The following is a 16,857-nucleotide window of genomic DNA, read 5'->3' as shown; positions in this document are numbered from 1 at the left end:
CCATGGCAGCACTAAGAATGTCCAACTAACGGTTTAGACCCGATCCCTTGGGGGCCTAAGCCTTTAGTTGGACATCCCCCAAGGGCTCCCTGGCTCCCAGAAGGATGTCTGACTGAAAGCTTAGGCCTGATCCCCCGGGGAGTGGGCCTAAGTCGACAGGTGGACATCCCCCAAGGGGTCCTGGACTGTGAATGAGCACAGGCCGGGCTGAGGGATCCCCCCCCCCCCGAGTGCACAAATTTTTGTGCACCGGGCCTCTAGTCCTATATAATCAAAGTCTAATATGCTAAGTGACCAGTTGTCCATTCAACCAAAGCGTAATATGCTAATCATATGTTAAGGCCACTCAACCACTTGTTGTGATGTCCACTGACCACCAGAGGACAGACACTCAGACTGGCTTGGTTAGCTTGCTGCTGGGGTCCAGCTGATCAGTACTGAGCAAGATGGACCGGACACACCCTGGAGCCCTCCTGCGATCCCTCCCAGCTGACCAACTTCCCATGTTCCTCCCTGGCCCTGATTGTGAGTGGTGGGTTCCCTCAGCCTGGCCTGTACCCTCTCGCAATCTGGGACCCCTTGGGAGATGTCAGAGAACCTGTTTTGGCCCAATCCCACAAGCCAGGCCAAGGGACCCCCCCACCGGTGCACGAATTCATGCACTGGGCCTCTAGTAATATAATAAATTCTCTACCCTACTTATGACTTCCAGCGATTATACTATTGAAGATGTTTATCATTTCTTTTTATTACAAGGGTAACATATCTACAATATTAAAGACAAAAGGACCCATAATCCCAACACTCTAATACACTGCTAGCTTTTTATTAATTTCAGTCTTTTTCATTTAATAATTCTGTCTTTATCTTATACCTAATTTTTACGTGTAGTTATCTTACATATAACTTTTTAAATAATTTTTTTCACTTTCTAATCATAAACATTTTCTAGTCATTATAAATTAATCGTTTTGTTTTTTTGAATGACTGCATTCAACACAACAGTTGAATGTTGTGTTATTTACACTTATGTTCATTGTTGTATTAGAAATAATCTTGGGATAAAATCTTTGAGATACTACTTTTTTTCTTAGGACTCTTAGGATACAGTTTAAGAAGTGTAATCATGAGAATAAAGGACATAGAAATGCATATGTCAATATAGATTGCTGAGTTGATTTCCAATAGGTTGTATTAGTTTATACTTCCATCAGTAATTTGTTAAAGTTGATTCATCATATCTTTAGCAGTGTAGTATATTATTGTTATAAAATTATCTTTGCTGATTGGTCTAACAACATTACTTCATTATTACATTTATTACTAGTAAGTTTCAGTATTTTTTCATGTTTGTTTACTGTTGTATTTCCTCTTGTGAATTTTTTTCATGTGTTATCTACTGGTTCTAAAATAGTTTTCCAGATAAAGTTATTAATGTATTATATTTTGTTATATTATCTAACTTTGTATTGTTATAATATGCTAGGAGCTCCCTTTTATATTTCTTCAAATAAAGAATATGTTTGTCCACCATACACATAAATAGTGGTGCCACCTGCATATGGATGATATGAGATGTTGTAGGTCTTTTGAGATGTGCTGAGTCTTGGGGAAACAATATTACCTGAAAGCTGGCACCATAGTGAAGATAAATTGCCACTGTTCCTACCTCTCCCACTGTTATAAAGGATTAATAAAATAATTATTGTATTTTCTCCCTTGGTGGCAGCAGGGGCAGTGATTGCAAATGCTTAGAACCAAAATAGTAAAGTTTGGAAAGGGGAAGGGAGAGGAGCAGTAAATGAGTAAAGAATTCTGTTGTCTATAAAGAGGGTGCCACTGAACTGGCAACTAACTGGCTTTATTCTTGGTTTTCTCTATTCTTCCTACTCAGTTTATTCTCTTCTCATCTGGGTATATTCATTATATACTCAGTATCTCTCAGAGACTTCTACATCAGCTCTCAAATTTACTCTGCTGTTCAATTTAAGGAAATTGATTTCCACGATATTCATCAGCACCCATTGTACCAACCCCATAGTTTCTAGAGAACTCCCTAATGTGCTGTTCCTTTCACTTAAAGTAAATACATTTTGGGAATTTTGTTATATATAATCACGTGATTATATATTTGAATAGTTTTAATATTTCTATTCCGATTTAGCTTTTTTGGTACCAAGGAACAGCAACTCATTCAGATTGTCTTAAAAGAAATAGGTAGGTTTATTGTAAGTCGTTTGTGGAAATAGCTATCAGGAAGCAAGGCAGCACCCAGTAGCAGTTACTCTAAATTCTGGTGGACCATGTAATCTTAGAGCTTCTTTGCTTTTCTCTGAGCTGATCCATTCTCCTCTCTGTTTGCTTACAATTTCTGCCTTTTTACTAATATACTTTTGTCTTGTACGTGGAATCTAATGATGGCCACCTACCTACTCCATCATGACTTTTTAGCTTCTGCTTTGAGGACTGGTAAGTGGTAAATGATCCTAGTACATCCTGTTCATATTTCCTAGAAAGGAAATCTAATTGGTTTAGCTAATCGTTTTGTGCCAGGATTCATCATATGGAGGGCCCAGTGTATAATCCTGGTTTAATCAGTTGTGTTTAGGAAATGTGGTCCTGAACACTACCTTGCCTTTAGACCCATCACTTAGACATGAGCTGTAGGCTACCCAGTTCCTTTTAGAAAAGGCATTTGTGTTTACTGCTAGATACCCATCAGAAAATCAGTGCACTATACAAAGAAAAGGGGGGGGGACCCTCATAATATATAGTAGAACTGGATGTTCTATGTTTTTAAACAGGTAAATCAGATTCTTCTCCTTAGTTATTTTGTAATGTTGATTTCTAGGTCTTAATTTCCCCATTGATTTTATTTTTAATTTTTTTTTTTTTTTACTGAATTTATGGCATGGTACCTGGTATAAAAATAGATATATAGATCAATGGAACAGAATAGAGAGCTCAGAAATAAACCCACACCTTTATAGTCAATTAATATTTGACAAAGGAGGCAAAAACATACAATAGGATAAAGGTAGTCTGTTTAATAAATAGTGTTGGGAAAATTGGGTAGGTACACAAAATAAAATGACCACCCTCTTACACAACACACAAAAATAGACTCAAAATGGATTAAAGATTTAAATGTTAGAATCAAAACCATAAAAATCCTAGAAGAAAACATAGGAAGTAAAATCTTAGACATTTCTTGCAGTAATTTTTTTCCTGATACATCTTCTCGGGCAAGGAAAACAAAGGAAAAAATAAACAAATAGGACTACATCAAGCTAAAAAGCTTTTGTACAGCAAAGGAAACTATCAACAAAATGAAAAGATGACCCACTGAATGGGAGCACATATTCACCAATACATCTGATAAGGGCTCAATATTCAAAATTTATAAGGAGCTTATAAAACTCAGCACTAAAAACACAATCCAATTAAAAAATGGACAAAGGACCTGAATAGACACTTTTCCAAAGAAGACATACATATAGCCAATAGACAGATGAAAGGATGCTCAACATCACTAATCATCACAGAAATGCAAATTAACACCACAATGAGCTATCACCTCATACCTGTTAGAATGGCTATCAATAAATCAACAAACAAGTGTTGGTGAGGTTGTGGAGAAAAGGAAACCTTCATGCACTGTTGTGGGAGTGCAGATTGGTACAGCCACTGTAGAAATCAGTATAGAGCTACCTTAAAAAATTAAACATAGAACTGCTTTATGACCCAGCAGCTCCACTTATGGGAATACTAGAAGCCCAGTGCACAAAATTGCATGGCCCTGCCCACCCACTGTGGTCTTTGGTCATTACCACGTTAGGGCCACAGGCCTTTTATAATATAGATATCCAAAGAAACCCGAAACTAATTGGAAAGTATATATGCATTTGCAGTGTTATTTACAATAGCCACGATCTGGAAACAGTCCAAGTGCCCATCAGTAGATGAGTGGATAAAAAAAGCTGTGGTACAGCTGGCCAGTGTGGCCCAGTGGTTGAGCATCGACCTGTGAACCAAGAGATCACCATTCAGTTTGATTCTTGATCAGGGAATCCCAGGCTGTGGGCTCAATCTCCAATGTGAGGCGTGCCGGAGGCAGCCAATCCATGATTCTCTCTCATCATTGATGTTTCTCTCCTTCTCCCTTCCCCTTCCTCTCTAAAATCAATAAAAATATACATTAAAAAAATAGCTGTGGTACATTTACACAATGGAATGCTACTTAGCTGTAAAAAAAAAGATGGAAATCCCCATTTACTTTAAGAGGATTGGATTGATGTTGTCCAATTCTATTTTCATTTTGAAGGTGGAGTATTATGATTGCTATTTTCTAAGTGCAGTTATAGTTTAAATTGATAAATTCTAATTTTGTAGGATGGGGGGATGGATGGTGATTAGAACATGATATTCAGTTGGCTGGTAACTCAGTATCTTTGTGTTTTTAAAGGATATTTTATTGATTTTTAGAGAGAGAGGCAGGGAGAGAGAGAGAGAAACATTGATGTGAGAGCAGAGCATTCATCAGCTGCCTCCTGCACTCCCCCACGGGGGATGGGGCCCGCAACCTGGGCATGTGCCCTGACCAGGAATTGAACCCTGACCTCCTGGTTCATAGATTGATGCTCAACCACTGAGACACACTTGCCGGTAAGGAGATGTTTTCTTATAAATTGAACACTTTCTTAGTATGTATGCTAGATTAGTGTTATCCTTCAGGTCCAGCATAATCTCAGATTTCATTACCATCTCACATTTCATTTTAGGTTTTTGTTAATTTTTTTATGTCTCGATCTTGGTTGAGTCTCATTGTTTCTTTGTCATAGTAATAGAAAAACAGACTTGAACATGGACAGAATATATGCTGTTTTTATACTAAGCTGTTAGTTGTATAATATCATCTGTCAAAGAACATTATTTTCTGCTTTTTCCCATTTGTGGACTATAGAGAATTTACTTTATGGTATTCTTTTCCTATCTTTTTGTACATTATGAGGACTACACTTAGTCAAATACTTAGTTTTCACACTTATAAAATGTTTACAGATTGTTACATTCATATCTGAATTAATATTTACCACTTGATTTCCGATTCTTTTCTTTGTTCCTCCTATTTGTTCCTCTTTTAATCTATTCCTTTAGAATAATCACCTTATTTAAATGACAGATCAAACAGCCCATTTTGTTGCATATTCTTTGATTATACAAAAACTAGAGGCCCAATAAACGGATTTGTGCACCAGTGGGTTCTCTCAGCCTAGCCTACGGGGATCAGGCTGAAACCAGCTTTCTGACATCCCCCAAGGGGTCCTGGATTACAAGAGGGCACAGGCCAGGCCAAGGAACCCCACCAGTGCACGAATCTGTGCACTGGGCCTCTAGTATGCATATATAAGATCTTTGGTTAATCTTTTCTGCCCTCCCTCCTCCCCCCCCTTCCCTCTGAGATTCATTAGTCTGTTCCATGTTTCCATGCCTGTGGTTTCCACTCCTGCATTGAGCATCTGCCCCCTGGTAGTCATTGCGCATCATAGCTACCGGACAGTTGGCCAGTCACTTAGGCTTTTAGATAGATAGATAGATAGATAGATAGATAGATAGATAGATAGATAGATAGATAGATAGATAATTTATTCTTCATCTTAACTCTATCTGATTGTATAAACTGTTATCAGTACATCTTGGTTTTAATGATAATTTCAGTTGTGGAGAGTGAAGTGTGAAGGGAATAAACATTAAGTACCTGATGAACAAAAATGGATCCAGAGACAAGGGGCAGGGGAGGAGGGGCAGTTAGAGATCAACCAAAGGACTTGTATGCATGCATATTAGCATAACCAATGGACACAGACACTGGGGTGGTGGAGGCATGCCCTCAGGGGTGGAAGTGGCTTGTGGGGGAGTCAGTGGGGGGGGGGGGGGAAGGAGACATATGTAATACTTTAAACAAGAAAAAAAGAGATAGGGGTCCAGTTTCATTCTTTTGCATGTGAAGATCCAGTTTTCCCAGCACCATTTATTGAAGAGGCTGTTTTTTCCCCATTGAGTATTCTTGGCTCCTTTGTAAAATACTAGTTGACTGTATATGCAGGGGTTTATTTCTGGGCTTTCAATTCTGTTCCATTGTTTATGTGTCTTTTTTTAATGCCAGTACCATACTGTTTTTATTGCTATAGTTTAATAATATAGTTTGAAAACAGGAAGTGTTTTCTGCCTTTGTTCTTTTTCAGGATTGCTTATGTATTCATGGTCTTTTGCGTCCCATGTGAATTGTAGAATTTTTTTTTCTACTTTTGTAAAAAAAATGCGATTGGAATCTTCATAGGGGTTACATGGATGGCTTTGGGTAATATAGATATTTTAATAATATTCTTTGAATCCATTTTTCTATTTGTGTCTTCTTTAATTTCTTCCATCAATGTCTTATAGCTTTTAGTTTTCAGATCTTTCAACTCCATGGTTAAATTTATTCCTATGTATTGTATTCTTTTTTATGCTATTGTAAATGTGATTGTGTTATTTATTTCTTTTTCAGGTAGTTTGTTGTTAGTGTATAGAAACACAACTGGTTTTTGTATCCTGCAACTTTACTAAATTCATTTATTAGTATTATGGAAGAGTATTTACGATTTTCTAAGTATGAGATCATGTCATCTGCAAATACAATTTTACCTCTTCATTTCTGAGGTGGATGCCTTTTATTTATTTTTTCTTGTTTTAATGCTTTAGTTAGGAGTTGTAGTGCTTGAGTAGGAGTGGTGAGAATGGGCACCCTTATCTTGTTCTTGATTTAGAGAAAAAGGTTTCAATCTTTCTCTATTGAGTATGATACTACTTGGGGCTTTGTCATATATAGCCTTTATTGTGTTTCTTCTATACCAATTTGTTGAGAGGTTTTATCATGAATGAATAGAGTTTTGTCAAATACTTTTTCCGCATCTATTAAGATGATTTGTATCTTTCATTCTACTAATGGGATATGTCACATTGATTGATTTATAGATGTTGAATCATTCTGGCATCCCAGAGATTAATCCCACTTGGTCATGGTGTGTGATCTTTATAATGTGCTGTTGAATTTGGTTTTCTAGTAATTTGTTGAGAAATTTTGCATCTATATTAAGGATACTAGTCTGTGGTGTTCTTCTAGTGTCCATTATACCAGGGAAATGCTGGCCTCACAAATGAATTTGGAAGTGTTCCTTCCTCTTCAATTTTTTGTAAGAGTTTGAAAAAAATGATGTTTCCTGGCTGATGTGGCTCAGTTGCTTGAACATCAGTCCGAGTGCAGAAGGGTTGCCTGTGTGATTCCTGGTCAGAGACTGCCCAGGTTCTCCCATATTTTTACTTTTTCCAAGTTTCCATTTGTAATAATATAAGTGAAACTCCTTACTCAGCCTTTGTAAATTACAAAGTAAATGAACATTGCACTTAATAGCTCCTAATACATGCAGTCATTACCAAGGTAGTACAAATTATGATGTGACTTTAAACAGTATGTCCTAATGTTTTGGTTTTCATCAAAGACATTTTTCTAGTGTTTTCATATAAATCAGTACAATCTGCATTGTATTCCTCTTTCTCCTATTTTCTGTCATTTCTAATGCAGCTAGAACACTGCTGCTCTTTAGAGTAAGGAACTAGTGAAAATTTCTTGGACCAGATTTATTAAGTCAATATAATGGATCTCGGGCTGGCTTTTAGAACTATGTGGAAGTTGTTTAAAGCTACCCATGCCTAGGTGCATAGGCCCCACTCCTATATTGAATCAGTGGGGGACATAGGGAACAGGCATCCTTTTTCTTCCCAGTAAGTATAATGTTCAGTCAGGGTTGAGAACCAGTGTTTCAAATAGCTTGACATATGTGGAGAGTAAAATCAATTCTGATAGTTTAAAATGTCATAGAAATCAACAGAATTGATGTTTTGATGATTAAAATGATGTGATCAAAAGTTAAATATAGGAAGAATTGCTCTATGAGTCTTGTACTTTAGTTAAAAATGAAAAGCTTAGCCCGGCTGGCCTGGCTTATTGGTTGAGCATTGACCTGTGAACCAGGAGGTCACAGGTTTGATTCCCGGTCAGGGAACATGCCTGGGTTGCAGGCTTGATTCCCAGTAGGGGGTGTGCAGTAGGCAGCTAATCAATGATTCTCTGTCATCAATGATGTTTCTCTCTCTCTCTCTCCCTCTCTCTTCCTCTCTGAAATCAATAAAAATATATATTTTAAAAAATGAAAAGCTTAAACTCTGAAAGGTACAGTTTTCATACTTGAACTTAAGATAACAGACACCAAGAGAACTGTTGAATCTTGATGATTCTTGGAATAGAAAGGAAAAGAAAAGTATACCCCGCACCAAAAATAGGAAAGTCTACCCAAGAAGTCTACTCAAGAGTTCTGTTACGGGCTAATCACGTGGAGATAGCAGAATGAGAATAATGACAACGCAGGTGCATCTGGAGTCAGGTGCATCATAACTTGAGTCCTGCCTTTGTCCATTACTATCTTGTGACCTTGGACACATTACTTAACTTTTTTAAAGCCTGTTCTTTTCTGTAAAATGGAGATAATAGTTTCTACTCATGGAATTAAATGATTTTGTGCATTTAGAGCAATTGGTATAATTCACATAGAAGCACTTCATAAATGATAACAGGGTTGCTGTTACTATCAGGCTCAGTCCAGACTTTGGAATCACACGGATTTGGTTTTGAATGCCCAATCTGCCATAAACTGGCTAAGCAAGCTACTTACCTCTCTGAACCTCAGTTAATATAAAATAGAGTTAATATCTACCCCCTAGTGCTGTTGTAAATATTAAATGAGCTGAAGTGTTTAGGAAGTACCTGGTTGTAGATTGGGTTGACCTTTGAGATTAACTTTTCCTTATCACCTGCTTTTCCTTATCACAAGTCTCTTTTTTTAATGTTTGTTTGTAAATTTTAGCATTTGAGTCACATGTCTAGTCATCATCATCTTCAACAGTCTTCCTGAAAGGGCATTCTGAGAATACATTTATTTAAATTTTCCTTAGTGCCGACATTCCTTTTTTTCTTTCTGTTAATCTCTCAGCTCTTAGATGACAATACATTGTAATGCATAGAGGATTATAATTTTAACTCTTAGTGGTGATCTAGATAATCCGCCCTAATAAGTCAATCAAGGACAATTTAAAAACTCCTTTGTTCCCAGCATCTTATAACATCAGAGGGTCTGTATATTGTAGTCCCTGCCCCTTAATATAGTAAAGCTCATTTTCTCAAGTAGCCTGGGCTCAACAGTTGGTTTTGCTTTTTTCACTTTTCTTTTTGATTCTTTTCCTCTGATGACTTCATAGAATATCTTAAAGGACTTTCTAGTTCCACAGATAGCTATAATTTAACAAGCCTGTCAACATTTTGATTCTTTGACATTAAAAACCTCATATTTTAAAAGTAAGTAATCATCTGCCTTTAGACTGTCCCTTCTTTCCTAAACTTTGGTTTAAATTCTCATAAATCTTTTCTAAATAATTTTAAATATATATATATGTATATGTATATACTAGGGGCCCGGTGCACGAAATTCGTGCACTGGGTGTGTGTGTGGGGGGGAGTGTCCCTCAGCCCAGCCTGCCCCCTCTCACATACTGGGAGCCCTCAGGCGTTGACCCCCATCACCCTCCAATCGCAGGATCGGCCCCCTGCCCAGGCCTGACGCCTCTGGCCTAGGCGTCCGACCCGGGCAGCAGGGACCTGCAGTGGCAGCGGGGGGTGCCGAGATTGCGCGGGCTCCGCCCCTGCCCCTGCAGGATGCCTCTGGCTGAGGCGTCCGGCCCGGGCAGCGGTGACCCACAGCTGCAGCGGCCCTGCGATCATGGGCTTCGCTTTAGGCCCAGGCAAGGGACCCCTAGCTCCCGGGACTGCCAGCTTCGACCGTGCCCAGCTCCCATCGCTGGCTCCACCCCTACTTCCTGCTATCACTGGCCAGGGCGGAAAAGGCACCTGATTCTCCGATCATGGCTGGGGGGCAGGGCAAAGGCGGCCCCAGGGCCACCTTTGCCCTGCCCCCCAGCTCTTAGCTCCCCCCTGGGTTTCCGATCACTGTCAGTGGCAGGGGGCTTCTTCCTGCTTTCCCTTTCGCCTCCCTGCATTGTGCCTACATATGCAAATTAACCGCCATCTTGTTGACAGTTAACTGCCAATCTTAGTTGGCAGTTAATTTGCATATAGCCCTGATTAGCCAATGAAAAGGGTATCGTCGTACGCCAATTACCATTTTTCTCTTTTATTAGTGTTGATAATATATAAATATATATGTATATTAATATGTATATATACATATACATATATATATTTTATTGATTCCAGAGGGAGGATGGGAGAGGGAGAGATAGAAACAATCAGTGATGAGGATCATTGATCAGCTGCCTCCTGCACACCCCCTACTGGGGATTGAGCCCAAAACTGAGGCATGTGCCCTGACCAGGAATCAAACTGTGACCTGGTTCATGGGTCGATGCTCAACCATTGAACCACATCGATGTAAGAGATAAACATTGATTGGTTGCCTCCCATGTGTACCCCAACTGGGAATAGAACCTGAAACCTTTTTCATGTACAAATGTTGCTCCAACCAACTGAGCAGCTTGTTGGGGCTTCTTTTCCTTATTTTTATTTGATTATATATTTTATCAGTTTATAATTATAACCCCCTTCACAACTTTTTTGTTAGCCTTAGGATAAAGCCTAATCCTCCTAGCATGGCCTATACAGCCGTAGTACGGCCCACAGGCCGGATATGGCCTGTTTGAAATGAATAAAACGATTGAAAAAAAAGACCGTACCCTTTTATGTAATGATGTTTACTTTGAATTTATATTAGTTCACACAAACACTCCATCCATGCTTTTGTTCCGGCCCTCTGGTCCAGTTTAAGAACCCATTGTGGCCCTCGAGTCAAAAAGTTTGCCCACCCCTGGAGGTCTTCCTGGCCCCTGCTTTCCTCTCACTTTCACATTTTGGTAATTCCTGTTAGATCCCAGGTAAAAAGTCACTTTCTTGAGAAATTCCTTCCTGACCTCCTCACTGGATTAGCATAATGTCCCCACAGCCTCTTGTGCTTTCCCTACCCTACTCCTTCTGCACTGAGGCAGTCTTTCTCTCTGGGTGTTGTCCTATTAATTAGAGGTGCTATTGTCATTTAGTGTGTGGGGCTGAAGGGTGTTAGATGTTCACCAGTAATAATTGTCTTAAGCACTGCATGACTTTTCAACGTCCCACTAGATCAGCGGTTCTCAACCTGTGGGTTGCCACCCCTTTGGGGGTCGAACGACCCTTTCACAGGGGTCGCCTAAGACCATTGGAAAACACATATATAATTACATATTGTTTTTGTGATTAATGCTTTAATTATGTTCAATTTTTAATAATGAAAATACGGTACATCCTGCATAGCAGATATTTACATTACAATTCATAACAGTAGCAAAATTACAGTTACGAAGTAGCAACGAAAATAATTTTATGGTTGGGGGTCACCACAACATGAGGAACTGTATTAAAGGGTCGCGACATTAGGAAGGTTGAGAACCACTGCACTAGATGGTCACATGGATGAAAAAAAACCCTATTTATAGCTATAGTCAGAACCTATAGCCTAACACAATTTTACATATGTACATGGAATGTTTTTTAGGATTTTTAATTAAATGCTGAGTTTTCCAGGCACAAAATTATTGAAGGAAGACTGTATCTTATTTTGTTTGGAACCCTACCAAGAGTTGTTCACCATTATGGAAAATCACATCACTGATGGCAACATTTATCACATTCATAGTGATTCACCATATAGGTGAAAACATCTCACTTCTCAGGAAATAGTTGTTTGAATTTGATTGAAATTAGAAAAAAAAAAAAAAAAAAAAGCTCTGAACCAGATGAGGGAAAAGCACTTTTCTCTTTCCTGGCCAAATATATTTGCTTTCTTCTCTCTTCCTAGTGCACTTTATTCACATACTTCATTCATAGACAGCACATCTGTCTCTCTCACTAAAATGAGAACTTAGTGAGGGCAAACATGGTATTTTACAGATCTTAGAATCTTCAGTGCTCACTAAGCAGATGGTAGTTGCTCAACTTAATATTTACTTAGTTGAATTCATGGCAGTAACAATAGTATTTATTCAACAACTATTTATTGAGTCAGCCTGCCAGGCAAAGAAGGCAAAAGGACACTGTCGCTGCTTTCAAGGAACCCATTGCTAAAACTAAACCAATATGACAGTTTCTAAGATGGAAAAAGCTATAAAGTATAGATCTGCAATGAAAAAAACACTTTAGTCTTCTGGGGAGGTCCTGGAATAATGTCAGAGAAGATAAGTAGTATCTAGTATCAATCATAGTGCCAAGGAAGACTCCTAATAAATAGTTGGAAATTGAATAGATGAACATAACTCTGAACAGCAAGAAGGAGTTTGCCAACTGGTCAAATTTAAAGAGGACATTCCAGATCAGCAATTCCTATTCAGATGCTCAGAGGTATAAAGAGTGCAGTTGATCTTGCTGCTGGAGCATAAAGTTGGAGGTTGAGTGGTAAGAGACTAAAGGTGATGCACCAGATCATAAAAAGCCTCTTCCATGAATAGAAGTTAGATTTTATCTTGTAGGCATTAGAAACCATTGATGTAACAATTAAAACTGCTGTATTTTAAATCATACTGTATGCCAAGCAGGTACCTATAATCCTATTACAGAGTTGGTATATTCTCATTTTATAGTTGGGGGACTGAGGCTCAGAGGGATTAACTGTCTAGGTTTTCACAGCTACTAAGTGGAAGAACTAGGATTTACATTTTGTGGGTTGAATCCAGACCACCTGCCTGCTTTTTAAACTATATTTTACCACCCCTCAACAGGGAAGAAACTAGATGTTTTTACTTTTATAAACAAGTCTGGCGTTGTTACCTCATATCATTCTCAACTCTAGATAATTTAGGGTTTTTTTATGTACATTTAAATTCTTCAATAGTTTGGGACTCTTTAAGTTTTAGTCTTCTGAAAGCCCAAAATGATATCTTACAATAACTAACCTCTTCCAGGATACTTTTTATTCTGGTACCATCTTCTATCTAGATAGTTCAAAAACTGTCCTGGCTTATTGAATATATTTATTTGGGGGGAGGGGGTCACCACTGAATGTTACATACCTATCAGCATAATTTAAATACTCTAAAAGAGAAAAATTTGAAGTACTACTCCCCTGTTTTGAAACATTTAGACCTGTCTTCAACATGCAGAAAGAATAATTATTTTAAGAAAATCTAGTATTAATCTTGATATTCTATTAATTAATATATAGTTTACTATTTAAATTATTTCTGCCTCATAGTTCTGGTGTGCTTAGTTAGCTTAAAGTACTTCAGATATTATTTAAATAACCCTGTGATCTCCTAATTTTAAAGGTTATTAAAATGTGATAAGTTCCAGAGATAGAGGAGATAATAGTTGCACAACAATGAGAATGTACTGAATACCACTGAACTGTACAATTAAAATGGTTAAAATGCCAACTTTTGTAATTAAGTATATTTTACCACAATAAAAAAAAGTATGGAAGTGCAAAGTGGCCTGAGATCTCTTGTCAAGATATTACCAATCACATATTTTTGAGAGCCTTTATTCCAGATAACTTGAGTAAGGTGTGAGGGAACAGTTTATCTCAGTTCTCCTTATCCCATCATCATAGGCTGGTCATATTAAATGTTCTTAATACTAAGCTGTTTAAAAAGAAAAAGACTTCTATTTATTTGAGTGCAGGGATAAAGAAGGCAGGGTGGCAATGATATTGTGGGCAGTTATCCTCAGGATGGATATGGTGAAGATGCCTTTCGGGCTTGGTTGGTATTGACCCCTGGCTTTAGTTTATGGTTCAAACGGGAAACTAAGGAGTTAAGTAAGCTATCCACATGTCACCTCTACAGGTTGATGTGCATACAGCAGCTCCAACTCATAACTGTGGCTCAGACTTTTAGGTTCCCCATCCACCCCCATTCCAGTATCAGGAGAAATTAAATTTTTAGCCAGTAGATTCACACACAAAATTAGAAGAATGTGCTGGTGGATATATAGGAAACATTTATTATATTACTGATGAGTGTGAATTGCATAACTGTTTTTAGAAAGTAATCTGGTAATAACTTCGAAATTTTTAAGTACACATACTTTTGGCCTAATACTTCCACTGAGTTACCACTACTTTTTAGGGACATTAGTACAAGAATGTTTTTTGCTGTGTTCTTCATAGTGGCAAAGAAGTAGAAGCAACCCGGAAGCCAATCAACAAACAATTGAACAGATTATTTTCTATCAATTCCAAAGACCGATGTGATCTATTAAAATGTGAGTTAAATCTGTATGCATTGGCTTGTAATGATGGCCTTGCTATATTATTTGTTAAAAAAAATTATAGAGTTAATAGTGTAGTACAGCGATGGTGAACCTATGACACGCATGTCAGAGGTGACACGCGAATCATTTTTTTGGTTGATTTTTCTTTGTTAAATGGCATTTAAATATATAAAATAAATATCAAAAATATAAATCATTGTTTTACTATGGTTGCAAATATCAAAAAATTTCTATATGTGACACGGCACCAGAATTAAGTTAGGGTTTTTCAAAATGCTGACACGCCGAGCTCAAAAGGTTCGCCATCACCGGTGTAGTATGTAGTATGATCTTAAAAAAAAACTACAACTATATGTATGTTTGAAATTAGAGAAAGGTGTGAAAATATTTTAAAAGTTTCTGAAGTAAAAAAGAAAAGAGAAAGGGGAAAGCTCTATAATGATAGAAATTATAGAGATTACTTTGGGGTGGGTTGAGGACAGAATGAGTACAAAGAGAAACCTTGATACAGATAATCATCTATATATATATATCTTGATGTGGACATTGGTTACACGGGTGTGTTCACTTTATAAAAATCCACCTAGTATGCTTAAGATACAGGTTTATATACATATTATACCAATCAAAAGTTTATTAAACAATGGCAGCAATACAATGGAATGCTATTATTTTTCATAATACTTTAAATAATATATAAAGTTGGGCAAGAAACAGGACAATCTCATTCTAAAATATAACAAACATATAAACATACAAAATGAAGAATGGAATAAAAATACTACAATATTATTAATAGATATTATGTTCCGATGATCCCTTTTTGTTTTAGATACGGATAGTTTTGGGGGGTTGGGTTGTTTGGGAAGTCTGTAGAAGGTGTGAACAAAGCTGGATTACAGGATATTAAACAGAAAATAAGGGTGAATAAGGAGAGAGGAAAAGGTTACTGGTAAAAGAAAAGAAAATAATGCTAGTGAGAGATGTAGTAAAATCTTTTTTAACCTCTACTAGGAAGGTACTCCTAGGAAGGCACTAATTTCAGCTGTCAAACCATCACGGAGTAGTAGAGTCAAATGAAAAATCTTCTCCTTCAGCAGACTCAATTTGTTTTTTACAAATAATTTATGCTTTATACTTAAGTCTTGTTTTTGTTTAAGCATTTACTTTTAATGAAACTTTCATTGATATAGTAGTTTCAATTGATTATAACAGATGCAACTTGTATAAGAAACCTGTATTCTCCTCCTAATCTTTTGGTTAATTTGCTAAGATCTTCTTGTCCCATGGTTGCCACATGAGGCAAATAATACCTCCCCAATGAGAGAATCAAATAAGAATATATATGAAAATACTTTAATAAAATTAAACACTATCAATTGTAAATTTCAGTGTTTTTCTTGTTTTTCCTTCAGCCTAAAACCCGTAGTTGTGAAAAGTGGTTATTTCAGGTGGAATTTATTTCACGTAATAAGACTTCAAAACTTGAACTTTATTTTAGGAAATAATGCATTTTGAAAATCAAGTTCTGCAGATGTAAATGCAACATTTAGTGTTTATTGAGGTGTGAGTTGTGATTGCAGTGCATTTTTAATATTTTAGACTATTAGTATTTGGTTTTGTATATCACATTGAAACGTAAACATTTTTATTTCTTCTCAGTACTGTTGAGCTGTCAGGGGAATTAGCCGTTTTTGTTTTTTTCCTGTTTCAGTCAAACATTTTGCACCATGTTAACTTAAAGTGACTAATAACCAAATTTAGATCTCTTCAGGTGTTTCGCGGCGTGGTGCGGGGGGGGAGGTTGGTAAGGATTTGACTTCTAAATCAATCTGACGGAACTCGAGTTGGAGAGGGTTGAAGAAAACTGCGTGGCATTAGGACCCAGGGGCTCCCGCGAGCGGATCTGGGGCCAGATTGCAAATTCGCGGTGACTCAGTCTGGTCGGCTCCTTGCGCTCGGCGGCCGCGGCGGCTGGAGCAGCAGATATTGGCGGCCGAACTGCCAGGATCAGTTCCCCCGGGTTTCGCGGTCGGAGACTTCCTTCAGGCGCCCGGACAGGTCCGAGGCGTCTGGGGAGCGCAGGGGTCGTTCGGGCGGGGAGGAAGGGGTTGCTCGGCGCGGGAAGCCCTCGGGCCTGTGCATGGGGAGTAGTAACATTTGCTCCGTCTCTTCCTGTCTCTGGCTTCATTTGCAGCAAACCAAAATGGAGTATGAGTGGAAACCTGACGAGCAAGGACTTCAGCAAATCCTGCAGCTGCTGAAGGAGTCCCAGTCCCCAGACACCACCATCCAGAGAACCGTGCAACAAGTATCCTTTCCGAGGCCTCGCCGCCGCCCGCGCAGCTGGCCCCGCCGGGCCCGCTCCGGCGCGGGGTGGCTCTCGCCGCCCCTCCCCCTCCTCCCGCTCCCCAGATCCCTCCGTCCTCCGCCCGCCTGCGGGAGGAGGCCCG

At 38.4% G+C, this 16,857-nt stretch overlaps 1 protein-coding gene across 3 annotated transcripts in view; it reads left to right on the top strand.

Annotated features, from left to right (window-relative positions):
* Positions 1–16,857, top strand: part of TNPO1 (transportin 1) — an 87,346-nt gene that overhangs the window by 17,277 nt on the left and 53,212 nt on the right. For 2 of the 3 annotated variants that reach the window (XM_059694355.1, XM_059694357.1), the window contains exon 2: positions 16,602–16,715. In XM_059694355.1, coding sequence (XP_059550338.1) covers positions 16,602–16,715 — 114 coding nt within the window. Of the gene's footprint in view, positions 1–16,312; positions 16,466–16,601; positions 16,716–16,857 lie in introns of those variants that run through there. The other variant, XM_059694356.1, reaches the window with a different exon arrangement.

Source organism: Myotis daubentonii, chromosome 4 (genome assembly GCF_963259705.1).
Source record: "Myotis daubentonii chromosome 4, mMyoDau2.1, whole genome shotgun sequence".
Lineage (NCBI taxonomy): Eukaryota > Metazoa > Chordata > Mammalia > Chiroptera > Vespertilionidae > Myotis > Myotis daubentonii.
Note: the sequence above shows the minus strand (reverse complement) of the source record. Positions and strands in the feature narration are given on the sequence as shown.